Source organism: Thermothielavioides terrestris, chromosome 5, assembly GCF_000226115.1.
Source record: "Thermothielavioides terrestris NRRL 8126 chromosome 5, complete sequence".
NCBI classification, from domain to species: Eukaryota; Fungi; Ascomycota; class Sordariomycetes; order Sordariales; family Chaetomiaceae; genus Thermothielavioides; species Thermothielavioides terrestris.
The window spans coordinates 297,563-316,461 of record NC_016461.1 but is presented as its reverse complement, the minus strand read 5'-3'; the positions used below and the strand labels follow the sequence as shown (position 1 = coordinate 316,461).

General features: G+C 53.6%; 5 protein-coding genes across 5 annotated transcripts; 3 read left to right on the top strand and 2 right to left on the bottom strand.

Moving 5' to 3' along the window:
* Nucleotides 1-4,722: 4,722 nt before the first annotated feature.
* On the top strand, nt 4,723-5,651 carry THITE_2131440 (uncharacterized protein; the record flags this gene model as incomplete). Its single annotated transcript, XM_003656171.1, has 3 exons — nt 4,723-5,049; nt 5,110-5,179; nt 5,254-5,651. 3 exons carry the CDS (start codon nt 4,723-4,725, stop codon nt 5,649-5,651), a joined length of 795 nt encoding a protein of 264 aa, XP_003656219.1.
* A 494-nt stretch (nt 5,652-6,145) lies between these two features.
* THITE_2120646 (uncharacterized protein) lies at nt 6,146-7,902 on the bottom strand. Its single transcript, XM_003656170.1, has 2 exons — nt 7,060-7,902; nt 6,146-6,982 (listed from the first exon to the last, which is right to left on the bottom strand). The coding sequence occupies exons 1-2, from the start codon at nt 7,732-7,734 to the stop codon at nt 6,539-6,541; spliced, it is 1,119 nt and encodes a 372-aa protein (XP_003656218.1). The 5' UTR covers nt 7,735-7,902; the 3' UTR covers nt 6,146-6,538.
* Nucleotides 7,903-8,200: 298 nt separating this feature from the next.
* THITE_157561 (glycoside hydrolase family 63 protein) lies at nt 8,201-11,759 on the top strand (the record flags this gene model as incomplete). The annotated part of the gene is made up of 5 exons (XM_003656169.1): nt 8,201-8,441; nt 8,514-8,951; nt 9,009-9,164; nt 9,240-10,875; nt 11,636-11,759. 5 exons carry the CDS (start codon nt 8,201-8,203, stop codon nt 11,757-11,759), a joined length of 2,595 nt encoding a protein of 864 aa, XP_003656217.1.
* A 1,135-nt stretch (nt 11,760-12,894) lies between these two features.
* Nucleotides 12,895-16,161, top strand: THITE_123221 (uncharacterized protein; the record flags this gene model as incomplete). The annotated part of the gene is made up of 4 exons (XM_003656168.1): nt 12,895-13,119; nt 13,182-13,724; nt 13,783-14,145; nt 14,200-16,161. 4 exons carry the CDS (start codon nt 12,895-12,897, stop codon nt 16,159-16,161), a joined length of 3,093 nt encoding a protein of 1,030 aa, XP_003656216.1.
* A 381-nt stretch (nt 16,162-16,542) lies between these two features.
* THITE_2120643 (uncharacterized protein) lies at nt 16,543-16,836 on the bottom strand. The gene has a single exon (XM_003656167.1). The coding sequence runs from the start codon at nt 16,781-16,783 to the stop codon at nt 16,622-16,624; it is 162 nt and encodes a 53-aa protein (XP_003656215.1). The 5' UTR covers nt 16,784-16,836; the 3' UTR covers nt 16,543-16,621.
* Between the last annotated feature and the right edge of the window lie 2,063 nt (nt 16,837-18,899).

Sequence of the window (18,899 nt, the reverse complement as noted above, 5' to 3'; positions counted from 1 at the left end):
TAGAGGTAGAGGAAGCGTATATATAAGGTAAACTCTTAACCTCTAAGATATTACTAGAACTATAGGCTTAGCTATAGAAAGAGCTTGCAAATAGATATAATAATAGAAATAGGGGTCTAGTCGATAATTCTAATGCTCTTCTAAAGATTAGTAGAGCACCTAGGGATCTTAGGCTAGCTATAGCCGTTCTACACGGCGCTACCCCTAAGAGCGAATATAGGGCATCTCCGCCTATAGAGCTCCTAGCTCTATAAAGCAAGTATAAAGAGACGTCTCCGCCTATAAAGCCCCTAGCTCTATAAAGTAAAGAAGAGGATATATTCTACAATATAATAGAATATATAACGAAGTAAGATACTTAGCTTATAGAGCCTAAAGCTCTATAAACGTAACCTTCGACTAATAAGCTAGGACTAAGTGCATTAAAACTACAATATAAGCCTAAAGAGTATTTTATACCTATTAAAAGGAGTATACGAATGTAGAAGCCTTTTATAAAGGCGTATAAGAATATAGCTCTAAGTATAGCTTTAAAGCGTATATACATTTTCTTTATTAGGTCGTTGGAAATGTAGGAGAACCTAGGGCTAAGGATCTAGACTAATCACCTAGATCCTACTCTCTAGGAGAACTACAATAGTACTGAAATACTCTCTCCTATATTTTAAAAGAATATTAAAACACTCTACTCTAAGTCGTTTTAAACCCTATATACAATATTTACTGCTACTACTAGCTAAATACCAATGGTATACTATAATATAGAGCTTCTCTCTCTTCTAAAGAGCTAGAGAGATCTAGAGAACTACAAGTATAGAAAAGAGTTTAAGGTAGCTATATACAAAGAGATCTATAATCTTATAAGCAAGAGAACTTAGCAAGAGATTAAGCAAGAGTATATAAAAACAAGGTCTCTACTATTAAAGTGGATGTTCAATTATAAGCTCGACAAAGATAGTAACTTTAAGAAGTATAAGGTATATATCTATATAAGGGGCGACCTTTAAAACACTACTAATATCGCGAATATATATATAGCTACCCTTGTAGTATACTCTTTTTATACTGTTATAGCGCTTATAGTATATTTCGACCTCGAGGTAAAGTAGTTCAATGTTAAGTAGGCGTTCCTAAATATAAGAAGGCCAAATATAGAGCAGGTGACTTATAAGCTTCTAAAGGGATTTAAGAAGCTAAAGATCTATATAGAGCTCCTAAACGCTCTCTATAGGCTAAAGGACTTGCTACTCCTATAGTATAATAAGTTCTATAGTACTCTTAGAGAAATTAATATATAGCCTTCTATAAAAGAACCCTACCTATTTCTCAATCTTAAAAAGAAGATTATCTTTATCTTCTATATTAACGACTTCTTAGTAGTTTACTATTAGGATAACGCTATAGCTATAGAGCACATTATATAGGGCATTAAAGCGAAGTACAAGGTATATAAGCAGGGCGATATCGAGCATTTCCTTAGGATTAAAGTTATCTATATCTATAGAGTATATAAAATCTGGCTTATATACGACCAGTAGACTATAAAGAAGTATAGTCTTATCGACATCGCTAGTACTTCAACTATTCCACTTCTTATAGAAGAGCTTTGTAAGTTCAAGGGAGAGGCGACCCCTAAATAGATCAAACTGTACTAAGAGCTTATAGGCTTAATTCTCTACTCTGCAATTATAATCTAGTCCAACGTCTCGTTTATAGCTATAAAGCTCTTTTAATTCCTAAGGAATCTAAGGCTAGAGTATATTAAAGTAGCGAAATAAGTTATCTAATATCTATATACTATATACTTCCTTAGTATATAGTATAGAGGTAGGATCGTTTACTAGATACTCTAGATTATATCCAATATATTATATACTAACGATCTAGATATAAAACGCTCTTTGTAGAGCTATATTATAATACTCTTTAGTAGGTTAATCTTCTAAAAAGATATATAGCAAGATACTATTACTATATCTTCTACTAAAGCAAAGTTGAAAGCTCTATTGCTTACTATAGCTAAGACAATCGCTTTAAAACGCTTATTTAAAGACCTTGCGTTTAAGACTAGAGAGAGCTTTAGAAGATCTTCTATAATAACTAGTAAACAATTCGCCTTATAGTAGGAGAGTATATAAGGATTAATACTCGTCTATACTATATAGATATTTATAATATATAGCTTTATTAGAAGTATTAGAACAAGCAATTTAATATACTCTATATCTCTATAGTATAGATATCTATAGACGGTTTAACGAAATAGCTCTTAAAGCAGAAGTTCGAACACTTCTATACTCTATTAAACCTTTAAAATATATATTAGGCAAGAAAAGAGTAGGGGAGTCAACTATCTTCTTTATAAAGACTATCTACTACTACTATTCTATATTCTCGCCCTATATATCCTAGCAATTAATAAGCTCTGTTATTACTACCTTTCCCTAAAGCCAAAGGATCTTTACCTCTATCTCTAGCTGCTCTACTAGCTCTATTATCTATATAATAACCTACTTTAGCTCCTAATTATTAACTAGTTTATCGCTCTCTACCTACTTAGAGAGCACCTCCTATACCTCTCTTTCTATCAACGCCACTAGCGTAAAACCAATGGGGTTATCTAGGGCTCTACCCTAGACGACTATAGGACCCTCCTACACTTGCTTCTACTCCTATATTTCCTACTAAGCCTCCTACTCCTCTAGCTCTACTATCTCTATATCCTCCTACTCTCCCTTCTCCTTAACCTCTTAGGGATTGTTTAAAAGTATATAAAATATAGGGCGAATCTTTTTTATAGCCTACCCAACTATTAGATAAAGGGTCTAGAGCAGAGGATAGAGGGAACTCACCTTCTAGTCGAAGTTGTTAATAGCTATAGTTAGAGCAAGTACCTTCTCTATAATAGTAGGTAGAATCAGCTTATAACTATAGTTAAAGCGCTTATAATACTAGCAATATATACTATAGCTATTATAGTTATAGTAGGTTCTATTGTAGGAGCCTATAAAAGCGGCGTATATATAACCTAGGTATCGAATTATATACTCTATAGTCATTTGCAAAATATAACTAAGAGGTATATTAGAGCGATATAATAGTAAGCTAGAAAGAAGAGTATATAACTTACTCGACTAGAGGACTATAGTACTAGTTGGAAGAAGGTATAGCAGGCTCTTTAGAAGCAGTATATAGGGTAGTAGGCTCTATTATAAGCTCTTTAGTGCTATTACCCTCCTCTAAAGAAGTAGGTAAAGATATAGGCGATTTGTCTAAGAAGATATTAAAGTAGAGTAGTATAGTAGAAGTCTTATATACTCTAGGGAGCTAAGAATAGTAATAGTAGTAGTAGCTACTATATATATAAATAAGAGGATATATATAGGAAGAAGGAAGCTTAAGCTCCTATAGATAAGAATTTATATCTTTTCTAAATCTAAGCGATCTAATTAGTTAGAACTATACTTTAGAATTTCTTATGCCCTTAAGCAACCTACTTCTATATAACCTACTATTTATAAGGATTTCCTATATTATAGTTTTTATAGTTGTTCAACTATATGTACTTAGGTACTCTACTAAACAACTAGGGGGTATATTACGTTAGGGGTAAGGGGCTCAGAGCTTGGTAGAGCGCACTAGCTATAGTTTCTCCACTCCTAGATATATATATACTACGCTCTGTTTAGTCCTTAGCTTTCTTTTATACTGGAACAACGCACTCTCTTTGCATTCCGATGCTCTGCTACGATCCCACCCTTGCATCCACACCTCGCAGCTCGCTATAGCGTGTCAACAGCCTATAACAGCCCCAGCTTCAGCTAGTAGTGGTGCAGTACTCGTGACATCCACCAGGACAGATATAAGCGATTCCAACGATATAGTCATAGTTGGAAATTGAATATTCCATGGCTTATCTCACTCTAGCGAGAAGCCGTGCTCCACGGGGTCTACATGAATCCCGTAGTTCGTCCGCCCAAACTTTGCCTCGAGCTTGCCAACCTTTCTCCTCGCATTGCCCCTCCCGCCTCTCCCTTTATTTCTCTACTTGATTCAGAGTTCGACGGTCTTGCCAGAGGATGGTTAGAGCAGCGGAGATCGAGATCCTCCCGCCCGACCGCGCCGGCCCTGCAGAAGCAGGATAAGCTCTTCCGCGATTCGGCGTACCTCGACAAGGCCAACGTTGTCACGCAGGATGCCGACAGGGCGAGGCTGGCTGATCTGGAGAGCGAATCAAAAGCAGTTCAACCTCACTAGGGGCTGGCAGTGGAGCTCTCTACTTTTGGTCCGGTGTTGAGTGATCTCAAATCTCAGTTAGTTTCGGTCTTTCGGAGAGTGTGAGATTGAAAGAAAGAATACAGCGCTATCTCTCCCACTCATGGCGGCGTAGAGCCGTAGCCGATAACGACATGCACTTGGCCGAATTTCACGGGGCTTGAGTTTGTTCCGCCTCTTGTCTTGGGAAACCGACCCCGCACAATCTCCAACAGTGCCCGTCCATAACCGCTTCTTGTAGCAGGCATTCCGCTGGTCCTCTCAGTCTACGATAACCATCTTTGATTTTGTGTCCACAAATTTCAGCACTCCATTCTCATTCCTTCAATAAGCGTCGACCGCATTCAATCAGAGCACCCTACGTGAATCAGGAACGCGCGGTCGACCATGAAATGCATCCCGGAGGAAGAGCAGGCACAACCCCAATGGCTAACCTATCTCGCAAAAATGGCCAACGAGGATGACATCAGCAGCGTGGAACAAAAGACGCTCTCTATCGTGAGGAATCTGCTCGTTGCACCAGACGGAACCGAGCACGCGACAGCAGACGCCCTGGAGGCGTTGCACGCTTACTACCGAGAAACGTTCTGCCATCCAGATGACCCTTCCTGGAAACGAAATCCCGCTCGTGGGACCATCATCGTGGCTGGATCGGCTGTTTCCCATGTCTTTGACGTGGCGGCATACGTTCCGTTCAACGATTTCAAACACAGGCGATTGGCGGATCTCGTGATCGGCTTGAAGAGGAATGCGGCGCAAGAGTTCAACCCGGACGTAAGTGCGCTGGGCTTTTTCGGCAACATGAACGTTTTGGTGGCTGACATTCCCTTGCAGGATCCTCGATTGGGCTGGGATCAGAAAGTAGTGAACGAGGAAGCCCGCGAGACATGGAACTGTTATCATCGTACGTGTATATGCTTCCCCCCATCAATGGCCAAACGAATTCTCATAAATTTCTCCGCACACTAGTCCGCCCAGATGACTCCATGGACAGGTGCAACGAAGCGGTCAACATGTACACGCTTCTTGCGAGGCTTACTGGAGCGGAGACACTGGGTGCCAATGCGGTTCCATGGGCAACCGACGACGTCGTTGAAGGCCTCGAAGAACCTGCGTCACGGAACTCGACCCCGCTGGTGTTGAAGGCGGCCGCCGTTATCGCGACGCAGCACATCCTCTATGCTGGCGAAGCGTTGGTGAAAGAGGTAGACGGTGAGAAGTGGAAGACTTGGGCCGCCAAGCTCAGAGATCTGGCGGACAGCACCCCAGAGGACGCAGAGTGGGATCTCAAGCACAATGCCCGAGAGGCCTATGGCAAGATGGTTCAGCTGCGGCCAGAGCTGTTTCGGGAGTCGTCCCGGAACACCTCGCAGTAGGGAAATAACAGAAACACCGCTGGCGGCAACGTGGGATTTCGTCAAGTGACATTGTAAGATAGCATGATAGACGCTACACGAGGAAGGACAAAGGTGCTGACTTCAGGCGAAGGACAGTTCATGCTATACGTGCTAAAGAAATCCGTGGCGTCTTTACCACAGGTCCGGAGCATTGTATAGCCATCGCGAAAGTACTGGTAGAGAAGGGGGATGATGGTGAGCGGGAGGCATCCTGACGGTGTTGTGGGCTGCTTTGGATGGAGGTAAATGCTTTTTGGAAGTCAACAGCCACATATTAACGGTAGAACATTAGTTAAGGAGCTTACAGAGGCAGTATTGCAGCTTGTGGGAGCTGCGGGGAGCGCAGAATTATCGGATGCACACGGTTCATATATCCCGCCACAAAAAAACACTCTCATAGTTGGATAGGGACTTTCCCAACAAGCTCCCAAGGTCCATTTTGCCGAGCAATATCCAGCCCGCCACTGGCGGGAACCTGCCACTCTTCGACCTGCGGGCCGGCACCGTCGTCAAAGAGCACATATACCCTTTGGTCCGAAAACGTCAGGTTGCTTGCCGACGTCGTGGCAAGACCGAGGTACGTACGCCTCGGCTGGAGGAGCTTCTCGATGCGGTCCTGCGCGCTGACGTAGCCGCTGGAGCAGTTCCAGGACACCAGCGACAGGGTCTGTCGGTCCGCCGAGGCAAACAGGAGCAGGTGGGTGAGGAAGGTGCCGGTGCTGCCTTGGGTGCATTCGGGTATGGTTGCGGTTGTGTACCAGTTGCGGTTGTCCTCGATGGTCACGCAGAAGGGTGTCCGAGGAGAGATGCCCAAGTCGGTGTTTCCACATGCAATCCACGCCGTCAACAACACTGATGGTAACCTATCATGAAAGCGCAGGACGTGACCTACCGACGACGTTCCCCAGCACATCATCTTCCAGATTGTAAGCGAACTGTTTGATGGTTCCATCGCTACCCCCAACATACAAGCGTATATCCTGCCCATCACCGGCGGGTACGGCCGCGATGGAGGACCCATCCTGGATTGGGATACTCTTTCGGGAGCTCGTCCAAGGCTGTCCATTGGTGCCGTTCTCGACGTATCGGCCGATCGTCAGCTCGTTGACACCCAGCTCCTGGAAAAAGGTGGCCAGGACCTGGAGATGCTGATCGAGGTCCTGATACCAGTACGAAAACAGAGAGGACCCGTTGGACGCGGCATAGAGGCCGCTGAAGTTGTCGTCTCCCCAGACACCCACGGCTTCCTTGTATGGTGTTTGCCGCTCGATGATGGTTCCGCCGGGTTGAAGGTAGTAGACGCTCCTGACCTGCACGAAACGGTGAGGGGGCCATGGTCAGTCCCAAGCGAAGACGGGAGGGGGGAAACCGAGCACGTATCGCGTACCGGGACCTTGCTCGTGTTTGTATGCGGATATCCGACAGACACGGAAAGTGGCGTCCCAGCTTGGACAGTGTCGACGTTCACATCCGTAATCGCCGAGACTGTCCAGTCCCCGTCGTCCTGGTCCCGCGCAGACTCCAAAATGCGTGTCTGACTCGAGTTGCCGGATAGCGTATAGACACGGTAGTGGGTGATGCTGTCGCCGTCGACCCACCGAGCGGCGGCGATGCTCAGGTTCTGAAAAGGGACTCTCGTAGGGGTGGGCGCCGGACTCCCCGTGGAGGTCCCTGTGCTCGCAGTCGAGGCTGCTGCAAGTGATGAGCTCGGCTGGGAATGACGGGAGAGGGACCCTCCTACTCCACCCCCTATGGCTGCGGCGAGCAGGATGAAGCCGACGACTCCTGCCACCACCCAGAACGTCCTTTGACCCATGCCACATATCGTCCGCCGAGGTACATGGGGTAATGAGCCGCCCGCCGCTACAACCTCCGGTGCTGTCGGATGGGCCTGGATGAGTATTTTGTCGGTTCCGGTTGAAACCACGTGTTTATCGTGATTCCCGTACCGCTGAACCGCTTCGAGGCCGTTTCCCATCTGAATGTTCCAGTGGTTGTTGTCCAAGGGGACGGGCTCGAGGTTGCTGTAGCCCAGTTGCGACTCCCCGTGATATGCCGCCATCTTGCTTCTTCGGGCCTTCGTCGCAGGATCGACAAGAAGATTGCGAGAGTTTTGGCAGAAGGATCCTGGAAACCACGGATGCCAAGATTCGGAGGCGATGGCAGCCTGATAGGGGAACGCAAAACCAACCATGCAAATGCAGGCGGCCGCAGGGGGCTTTAGCCGGCGCTTATTGTCATCTTGTTTGAGCGTATCACAACAGGCGAGCTTTTCTCTGTTGGCAACCAAGCCCGCGGTTCATTGGGTGCCACGAGTCTCAGACCCCCTGTTCTTCCAACATCCACAGCAAATGAAATCTAGGAATTTTTGGCCCCCAAAAACCGCGACGGCGCAGCACACGCTGATCCGTTTTTGTGCCAGTTCCCGAATTCCGCAACTTCCAGCCAACTTGTTCAATTTTACAGGGCTGCAGCGCGGAGTAGAGGCGGCCATCTTCCGATTCCCATTCCCAATCGTAATGAGGAGCATGGCTGCGGTGTTGGGTTGTTTGACTCTCCTCTGCGCCCTCTGCTTCGGCGGCGCCAATGCTCAAGGTCCGGGGGCATCGAATTCAACAAGATCATCATCATCCACCCCGGAACGGTCATGGCAGACATGGGGCCCATACAGACCAAATCTCTACTTTGGAGTCCGTCCTCAAGTCCCCGAGACCCTGCTTATGGGCTTGATGTGGGCGAGCGGTGAGAGCCGCGACAGAATGTTGAGCAGTGAGTTTTCTGTCCATCCACCCATTCCCGGCATCCGAACCTAATTGACCATCATACTCATACCATGTTCAGCTCTTCGCGACACGTGCGAGCAGAATGACGGAATGCAAGGCTACGGCTGGACTTTCTACGACCCACGAGTTGGTGGTTCTCAAGCCGTGCATGACACGCAACTTCAACTCGACATCAACACCGATTTTCTAAAGACCGAGGACGGGGGCAGCTGGGCTGTGCGCATTACCGGTACCCCAAAGCTGGGTGCCACCGGTGTGAAGACGACAGCGATTCTTCACGCAGCAGTTGAGATGGCAGACGCCAACGAGCCAAAGTCTCTCTGGTGCGAGAATCACGCCAAGAACAAGGACGGAGTCGACGCTGCTTGCCGCGGAGAGATAGCTGGTCTCGGCCGCTTCCAGTTCCAAGTCCTGGGAGATGCAACAAACAACGTCGTGCATGAAACCGTGGTACGGAGTGTCCAGGTACCCGAAGATAAGATCTGGCAAGCAAAGTGTAGGCTTACATGTACCGAGACTGGCATCAACAGAAGCCTGTGCTAACTCGAAGCAGCTATCTTTGCCGATCAAGTCAAGGCTGCTGCTGGCGACCAAATCGCCATCCAAGATGCACCTGGCGCTGGAAATATGCACTTTGTTCAAACAACATTTCAAGGTGCATTCCAGTTGACTTTCACGTACCATGCGGCGGAAGCATCCACGCTAGACGGTAAGTTAAAACCTCGCTCTGGCTGGGACTTGACTTCCCAGCTGATAAGTTGCTTGCCTCATTACCCCGTTGTAGCCCAGGCTGTGGACACGGGGATCAGCTCCCTACGCCGCTCCTTTCCTTCAAGCGTGGACAAGGTCTTCTCGAGAACGCCACCGTTTCAGGGAGAAGAATACGCACGCTTCTCCCAAGAAATCCTGTCCAACCTGCTGGGCGGTCTAGGATTCTTCCACGGAGACACCAGGGTCGATGAGACCCACGCGCCCGAGTATGAAGAGACCGACCTCGACTTCTGGACAAAAGCCGCATCCGCCATGTCGCGTGCCCACGTCACCACCACCGATGCCAAAACACTGCTTTCCTTTACGCCTTCCCGTGCTTATTTCCCGCGCGGATTTCTCTGGGACGAAGGGTTCCACCTCCTCCCCGTGATCGAATGGGATCTCGATCTGGCCGTATCCGTCCTCCGCAGCTGGCTCAGCCTCATGGACGACGACGGCTGGATCCCTCGGGAGCAGATACTCGGACCCGAAGCCCGTAGCAGAGTGCCCCCGGAGTTTCAGGTCCAATACCCACACTACGCCAACCCCCCAACAATGCTTGCGCTCGTCCTCCCCGCCATCCTCTCCAAGCTAACCGGCGCATCCCCTTACACCGGCCATCCCTCCGCGTACCTTTCCTCCCCAGACCAGGCCTCCGCCCTGCTCAAGACGCTCTACCGCTTGCTCGCCCGCCACTACCACTGGTTCCGCCGCACCCAAGCGGGCAACTTCAGCAGCGCCTACCCGCGCCCGGCCTCCGCCATCCCGGGCACCGGCTTCCGCTGGCGCGGCCGCACCCCGACGCACAACCTCCCCAGCGGCCTGGACGACTACCCGCGCGCGGACCCGCCGCACCCGGGCGAGCTGCACGTCGACGCGCTGGCCTGGGTCGGCGGCGCCGCGGCCGCGCTGCAGCAGGCCGCGCTCTACCTCGGCAAGCAGCGCGCCGACGGCAACGACGACAACGACGCCGACGACGCCGCGACGTACGCCGCGCACGTCGCCGCCGCCAAGCACAACCTGGACGCGCTGCACTGGGACGCGGCGCGGCAGTCGTACTGCGACGCGACGGTGCGGCGGGAGGAGGAGGAGAACGGCGAGCAGCAGCAGCAATACGCGCTGGTGTGCCACGAAGGCTACGTCTCGCTGACGCCGCTGCTGCTGGGGCTGGTCGGGGCGGACCACCCGCATCTGCCGGCGCTGCTGGACCTGGTTGCGGACCCGGACCGGCTGTGGTCGCCGCACGGGCTGCGGAGTCTGAGCAAGGGGGACGAGCATTACGGCAGGGACGAGGATTACTGGCGCGGCGCGGTGTGGGTCAACCTCAATGTCTTGGCTGTCTTGCGCCTGCGAGACGTGGGGTTGTCCGGAAAGGGCCCGGCGGCCGTGCGGACGAGGGCCTTGTCGCTGGCTGCGGAGCTGAGGGAGAGATTGGTCCGGACGGTGTATGAGAGCTGGAACAGGACGGGATATTTCTGGGAGCAGTATTCCGACGAGACGGGCGAGGGCAGAAGGACCAGGGCTTTCACGGGCTGGACGGCGGCGGTCATTTTGCTGATGGGCTTGCGTTTTGCGCAGGGGGCGGAGGGGGTGGACGAGAGCGAAAACACCACGTCGTGGCGGGAGGCGTCAACTGGGCTTTCCGTGATGGTCTTATTCGGCGTGGTAGGGTTTGTTGCCCTAGTGGTCGTTGCTATCAGGCTGAGAAGGCGACTCATGAGTGCACTCGCTGGGTCGGTGAACTCTTGGCTGGCTTGGAGGCTGCCGAGGCAATGGGGTCGAGGATATGAGCAAGTTATAGATTTAGACGAGCGAGAGGCAGCTTGATTGACCCATAGTAAACGTCCTTCAGCGCCTGCTGTTCTACTAATAGGCCACTGCTGGACAGTGGCACTTGTGGCGGAGGGGGCCTCGTGCGAGAGCGAGGAGTGAAGATCCTAGTCGAAGATATATCTCCACTCGCAGGACGCACTCGAGAGGACCGGATAGGTGTAAACGAAGTACAATAGGCGGATCCTGCCGACCTCCATCACTGGTCATTACTCAGCCGGCGACGGCCCGGGCACACGAACGGGATCTCGTGCGGCATAAACGACGGGTGAGAGACGGGTCGGGCCAGCCGAGTCAGCGACCGCAGTGTTACGTCATTGATGATTGACCCAACTTGCGCCATACCACAGTATTCCGTACAAAGTACTCGATTCCAACTTGACAACCCCAGTGAGGTCACCCGCCAATTCAACCGTGTATTTACCGAGATGCATCTGTACTCCAACCTAGGTACCTACCTGCAACTTCAAATAGCTGTCTAAATACCTTAGATATCTTGCACCGTTTGGCCCCCTGACTGCCTTCGCCCCCCCTCGCCTGGATTCACATTTTTGACGAGCTTTACTTACTCGAGCTCTTTCCAGGACTCGTCCACCGCAGACTCGACGCTCATGCAGCTCACCCGGCGCACCTGGCTCACCCCCACTGGCGGACGAAGGCGGGACAATTCCGGCGCATCGCGTCGACGATGGAGACGAAGCCGCTGCAACCCGAACTGAAATAACGGTCCGACCCACACGTTGTGTGTTGCAGAGTGTACGGAATACACAGCATATCGTATTGAGGATACATAACTTACAGCAACCAGTCGGCTTTCAGACGAGCAGTTTGTTACCTACCTGCCAATCCGGCAAGCAGGTCGCGTTCATCCGCCAGCAGGGCAGCAGGGAACGCAAGGAGGTATCCGTACTCTGCAACATGAAACTTCACGTAAATTAGGATCTTTCAATCTTGCTTTCGTGGAGAAAAATAGACTCCACTTAGATCTATAATTTAAAGCCTCTTGACCAGTATGTCTTGTATGTACCGTACATTCCACCTATTTACACTACCACCTAGGTTGTACCTACCTAGGTAATTTTGCCTACCAGGTAAGGTCCCAGGTCAGGAAGTTCATGCTTCAACAACCAGTGCGGTCTGCGCCCGCTGCAATTGAGCTCATGGGGTAGCCAACTGCCACCTGGCTGTGCTTTCACAATACCATCACGCTGGGCCATTGTCCTGACTCAATCCTTGGAGTGTTGCGAATAAAAGCCGCAGAGCCAAAAGCGCACAGATATGTGTATTGGTAAGTGGCGCCTTGGTGGGCCCTTGGCCTGAGGTGGGGCAGCGCTGTGGCCCGCCGCCAGTGAAACCCCCCCCCCAACCACTCAGGCCAGGTTTTCACGACTCGATCAAAGGCTTTTGAGACTTCAGCTCGCCCAGCCAAAATCAACTCGCACCAGCAGAGACGGGAAGCAAAGAAAGATCGCCCGGTCATTGCCTGGCCATTGCCCGGTCGTTCAGAGCGGCATGCCGGCCCGGCCCCACTGACGTCTACGCTAGTTAGTGTATCTCACGCAAACAGCCTGTTTGTCAACCCTAAACCGACCCAAACCCGCGCCAGCCGAGCCGTGTGCGCGACCTTCCAGGTAATGCCTTCCGGCGTCGGCCAGCCGAGTCCGCCCAGTCCACCCAGTCCGCCGACCCCACCACTTCCGGCCATTTCGCAAGCGGATTGATCCGCTCTCACGTTATCTCCCATCGTCCGGCAGACACTAGCACCAGGCTAGTAGTAGGTCCAATCCCACCCGCTGCTTCCATCTTTTCCCTATTTGCAACACACCCTTTGGGTCCGGTCCACGCCGCCGCACGCCGCCATGACAGGGGAAGGAAGCACGAATGCGCCGGCCTCCGGCGTCGACGACAGCCCCAACTCGAATCACGACGGCGCCTCAGCGCCCAGCCCCCAAGACGGCTACGACCCCCAACAGATCATGGCCCTCGCCCGCCATCCACCGCCCGGCGCTTCCGTCTACTCTCCCACCGCCGCGCCCTCGGCCGCCCTCAATCCGCGCAGCTGCGTGACGTGTCGGAGGAGAAAGGCACGCTGTCCCTCCCCGCGGTGTGCTGCTGCCGACTTGCCACGCGCTAACAGGCAAGGCAGGTCCGCTGCGACAAGCACATGCCGTGCTCCAACTGCCGTCGCGCCCAAATCCCCTGCATCTTCCCCGCCCCCGGCCGCGCACCCCGCCGACCCCGTCCCAAGGACCCGAACGCGCCCGCCAAACAGCCGTCGAGCGAGCGCGAGCTGGAACTGTTAAAGCGTCTGCGCAAGTTGGAGGGCATCGTCGAGGAACTCAGCGGCCAGATCGAGGTCGAGTCGGTGCGCCACCCTTACAGCCCCGGGAACTCGCCCGACGCCGCCGGGACAGGATACGGCAAGGATGATCACACAGTTGGTGCCCGTTTCGACAACCTGGGGTCTCGCCTCGCCGGCGCCGCCGGAAGCACCTCCAGCCGAGACTCGCCGGGCGTCGCTGGAGGATCAAGACTACCGGCCAGGCCGACGTCCGACTCCATGTCCGAGACGGATTCGAGGGGCAAGGCTTCGCCGGATGTGCACAACCAGTTTGGCCGACTGGTCCTGAACGAGAAAGGGGTCACGCGATACGTTAGCAGCTCGCTGTGGACGTCCATCAACGACGAGGTAGGTCCGCTCGTCCGGGGTACACCAGTGCCCTCCTGATGCTGACGGGAACCAACAGCTGGATGAGCTCCGCAAGGCCTCGCAGGACCTCTCCGACGAAGACTCGGACGAGTCCGACCTGGACGTGACCCCCGAGTCTGCCGATCACGACCGGAGCGTAGTAGATCACCATGCGTTCGTTCTAGGTTACCGCTCGGCCGACATTGATCTTCGACCGCTGCACCCGCTCCCCTCCCAAATCCCCTTTATCTGGCAGGTCTACCAAGAGAACGTAGACCCGATCCTCAAGATCGTCCACGTGCCGACCATGAGCAAGGTGATCAAGGAGATTCGCCACAACTTGGACAGCCTCACTCCGTCCTTGGAGGCACTCATGTTTTCCATCTATTACGCCGCCATCGCCTCCTTGGACGAGGAGGAGGTATGTTTCCTCTGTTCCAGCGTCGACCTGGGGCCCGGGCTGACAGCGTTGCAGGTCAAGCTCAATTTCGGCACCGAGAAAAGTTCCCTCATGCAGAAATACCGCTTTGCGTTGGAGCAGGGGCTGGCCAAGGCCGAGTTCCTCACCAAACCCGACACCACCGTGGTGCAAGCGCTCATCATCTTTCTCGTCCTCGTCCGCCGGAACGACGACACGAGATTTGCATGGACGCTCACCGGCCTTCTTATCCGCCTCAGCCAGGCGCTGGGCCTGCACCGGGACGGGACTCACTTTCCCAACCTCACGCCGTTCGAGATCGAGATGCGCCGGCGGCTCTTCTGGGCCGTCTGCGTCCTCGACCTCCGGTCCGCCGAGGATCAGGGCACCGACCTCACCATCGTCGACCGGACGTTTGACACCCAGATTCCCCTCAACATCAATGATTCCGACATCTCGCCCGACAGCCCGTGCCTACCGGAGCCGCGGGAGGGCACCACCGACATGGCCTTCTCGCTTACCCGCTACGAAATATGCGCCTTGTCGAGGCGGCTGCACATGGCGTCGTCCGGCATCGACCCGCCCTGCCCCGCCGATGCTTCCAGGTCGCTGGAGGAGCGCGAGGCCCTCATCACCGAGGTGTACAACCGGGTGGAACAGCGGCTGCTCAAGGACAGGGACCGCTCGAACCCCCTGTTCTGGGTGGCCTCCAACGTCACGCGAATTATCGTCGCCAAGATGACGCTCGTCATCTATCAGCCCGCCCTGTTCCCCGGTCCCGGCCACGATGGTCTCTCCGAGGACGTGCGGGCTCGCCTTCTCAACGCCGCCCTCGACGTGTTCGAGTACAGCCACGTCTTGAACACGGACCCCCGCTGCAAGCACTGGCGCTGGATGTTCCAGACCTGGAGTCATTGGCACGCCTTGGCATACACGCTGATCGAAGTCTCACACCGCCCGTGGGGCCCCAAGGCCGAGCGCGCCTGGGCCGCGCTCAACCTGACCTTCCAGGCCCCGAGGACCGTTGAGCTGCAAAAGCTGACAAACCACCACGCGGTCTGGCTGCCGCTGAAGAAGCTGTACCTCAAGGTCAAGAAGCACCGCGAGGTCGAGATCCGCCGGCTGCAGGCAGACCCGGCGGCGGCACGGGAGCTCGACGCGCAGGATCAGTGTCGGCTCCCTCCCACCAGATTTGGCGCCATCCCCAGCGCCATGAAAGCCGCCATTGCGCTGGAGCGCTGGCGCAAGCTCGTCAACCTGCCCTCGGCGCCACCCGAGGCGGGCCCGATCGAACCGCAGCAACAGCGTGCGTCGCCACAACCAAAACCAACGCCAGAACCAGAACCACAACCACAAACCCAACCGCTGGGACCTACGACTAGCCTGCCGCTGCAGTCAGCGACCACGATGAGCCCCGTACAGCCCTGCTCCCCGGCGGACTTTGCCAAGCCGGAAATCCTCGAGTACCTCGACTCGGCCATGGCCAACTCGACCTTTGTCGCCACCGACTTTGCGCCGCTCTGGAGCGACGGCGCGCCCGAGGAGATGGTCCGCGCCGCCTTCTTCCCGTGCCCCACCGCGCCGACTGCCGACGTGTCCTCGCTGGCCTTCGACCCGGCAAGCACCGTCACACCGCTGGCCGGCCTCCAACAGCAACAACAACAACAACCCACCCCGCTCAACGTGGCGTGCCAAGTGCAGCAGATCCAGCAGCAACAGCCGGGGGGCGGCAGTGGCAGCGGCGGCGGGGGGATCGTGCAGACCGCCCCGCTGGGCGGCGGCGGCGGCAGCATGCCCGACGAGTGCCTGCCGCCGTGGCTCTGGCCGGCCGCCAACGGCGGCGGCTCGCCGCCCGACTTCCTGCGGCTGCCGGGCGTGGGCGCCGGCGGCGCGGCCGAGGACCTCGACATCAACATGGACGAGGGGTTCGACTGGCAGACCTGGCAGGAGAGCCTCGGCCGCTACGAGGTCGAGGCCAACGGCGGCCGCGCGGGGAGTACCTGGGGTCCGGGGCTGTAAAAACAAAAAGAAAAAAAAAAAAAAAAAAGTTACTGCGGTTGGTTGATGTGGGTTTTGGAAATTTGGGTGGTGTTTTTTGGGGGTGCGGAAGGTGGGGAACTGATGCATTGGGTGGCCGGATGTGCTGGTGATGTGCTTGTGTTCCTATCATAGTATGCCATGGTGTAGAGGTTGGGCTGGCTGGTGTCTGTCTGGGATGTGGTGTTTATGCACACGGTACCTTGGTGAGAGATACCCGTCAAATATAGAGCTGAAAATATTTATTGGCCCCTGTCGGCTCGGACATGTCCTGTGCTATGGATGCGGCATCTTGAGGCCGTGGCTCGGCAATATGCCACAATATGCCAGATGCTTAGAGGAGTGATGCTCGCTACAAGATTGCCTATGATGGGAGACTCACGGGCTGTCCCTTGCGGGTAGTTCCAATAAGAAACGGCGTAGTAGCTCTTAAGGGGTCGACTCACTGAGTGAGTAGCGTGAAGGATCGAAAGCTCTCTCCGTCTTGCTGGTCGAAAAGCACAAGGATCCTTGATTCAGATTGGCACCATACTCGCCACGTGTGGCCAAACAACACATCTAGTAGTTCCGAGATGAGATAGTGTATCAAAACTCGCCAGATCATGGCACTCTCCCCCTGATGCCACCTTCCGAAGGTCCGGGAACCAACATCAGTTGTGATTGTCTGAACGTCCACATGTCAAGCCAACTCGACTGTTAGTTAACCCCCATTTCGACCACTACTTCTTTGTGTCACCGAGGTATTCAGCGCGAGAGCCGCGTGTTGAAAGTTGTGTGTTCACAAGACTACAATGAGCAATTAGCCGCCTTGCCGGGCAGCGCATGCCCCCTTCACTCTAATCCTACACGCACCTACACATCCTCCGGTCAAACACCCCATCAAAATAACCGACATTGGAGTGTAACTGCCCCCAAGTCCGCTGCCCCTTTTCGCCTCCACTCCAACAAATCCATCCTTTCCGACCATGAACCGGATTCGGTTCGGTATTTATTTGTTGACGCAGTACGCGATCCCGGGCTGAGTCTGCACGCACTTCTCGTTGGACCTGCAGTCGCCGATGAAGAACCAGCCGCCGGCCGGGTTGCACTGGCCGATGCTGTCGGGGCCGTTGATGCCGTGGATGCACCAGTAGCCGCCGGGATACTGCTGGCAGATGGTCGGCTTCTGCGGGACGGAGTCCGGCGCTGGGTTCGGCGCTGGGGCGGCCTGGACGGCGGCCGCGGTTGCGAGGAGGGCGGTGAGTGTGAAACGCATTTTTGGTGCTTGGTGATGGTAGGCTGTTGTTCGTACGCGAAGGGAGCCGATGTTGCGATGGCTTGAGTCCAGACTCGCAGAGGCAAGTGTGCTTGATGACGAGGTGCCTTGTGCCGAACAATAGGTAGCCGGTCTCACTCAAAACTGGATGCGGATCATGTGTCGAAGGGGCGAGATTCATCTGGATGCCGCCGACCTTTTATAGACGGAGCGAGTGTCCTGTAAACATATTCTGCGGAGTGAACGGGTCTCTTGGCTGGCGGGATCGCGCCAATCTCGCGATACGCAATTTCGGCTTGGGCACAGCGTGGGTTATGCGACGCGAGGATTTGGATTCCTTCCGGACAACGATCGTCGGCAAATGTTTACGATACGGGGACAACAAGCCCCGGAAAGGCGCTTGGTCCAGATAACCAAGCTACACATTAACTGAACAGCTCAAAATGTCCTTCCTAGCCACAAGCAAAAGAGGTCGACCTTCAGACGGGAGTTCTCCTCTGATGCTGCCAGGACTGTGCTGTCAACTCAATATCGACTGTCGGAAGACCGGCGCCGGTTGTTCAAGGCGTGGACCACGATACCACCCCGTTGGTTTTCGAGTCGATCCTTCACTACCAGCAGAGATTGCTCCAACAGCAACTTTAAATTACCGAATAACTTTGCCGCAGCCGCCAAGACCCACGGGTCCTCCCAATCCCTGTCGACGGCCCACGGGCGCCCGATCCTCCGGATCGCCTTCGAACCTTCGCTGAAGAAACGGACATTTTTCTATCTGCCTGTGACCGGAAGCAACTGCATAAAAACCGTACCTATCACCAGTCGCGGGGAGGCCGGCCCTCCACGGGAAGATGCCGGCCTCGGCGCCGAGGCCGTGTTGATCTGACGCCGTCAGGCGGAGGGCCGTGTCTATGGCGAGGCAGCAGAGGATGGTTGACTGGAGAGAGGGCGCGAACAGTGGTGTTGTCGTGGGGCTGAACAGCCTCAACTGTGCAATTCGGGTCGGTCTTGGAGTGCATGTCCGGAGTAGTGGAGCATTAGGCGTCCATTTGTGTACTCCGTAGTTGAAATCGGGACCTGGGATAGAGATCCTTCCAGGGGACGGACTGTGGGCGCCTGGAATGAAGCGAAATGAGACTCCAGGCAGAGCACTCTTGTCTTGCATTGAGTTTGACCAGACTGGGGGAATAAAGCAATCCTGTTCACGGAATACCGACAACTGCACTCGGAAGACCGTAGTCAGCAGTCTTTACCCTAGCCTGCGTCTTTTCTAATCTGGCGGGAATAACAAGAGGTACCTTTGCACGAAGACCCACGGCCATCAGCCTTCTGCCGAGGAATCAACTCTGTCAGCCGTCCATAAGGTAGATTAGCTAGTCCAGGGTGTGTCACTCTCCTGTACTGTTCCTTCATCAAGACACCCAATTCGTGCCCTCTCAGCGGTTTGCGTATTGTCTTGATACATGTA

Coding starts and splice junctions, on each gene's coding strand:
- THITE_2120643 (XM_003656167.1), bottom strand. CDS start 16,783: ATGATCTGGCGAGTTTTGATACACTATCTCATCTCGGAACTACTAGAT.
- THITE_2120646 (XM_003656170.1), bottom strand. CDS start 7,734: ATGGCGGCATATCACGGGGAGTCGCAACTGGGCTACAGCAACCTCGAG. Junction 6,983..7,059: donor CAAACACGAGCAAGGTCCCG/GTACGCGATACG, acceptor CGTTTCGTGCAG/GTCAGGAGCGTCTACTACCT.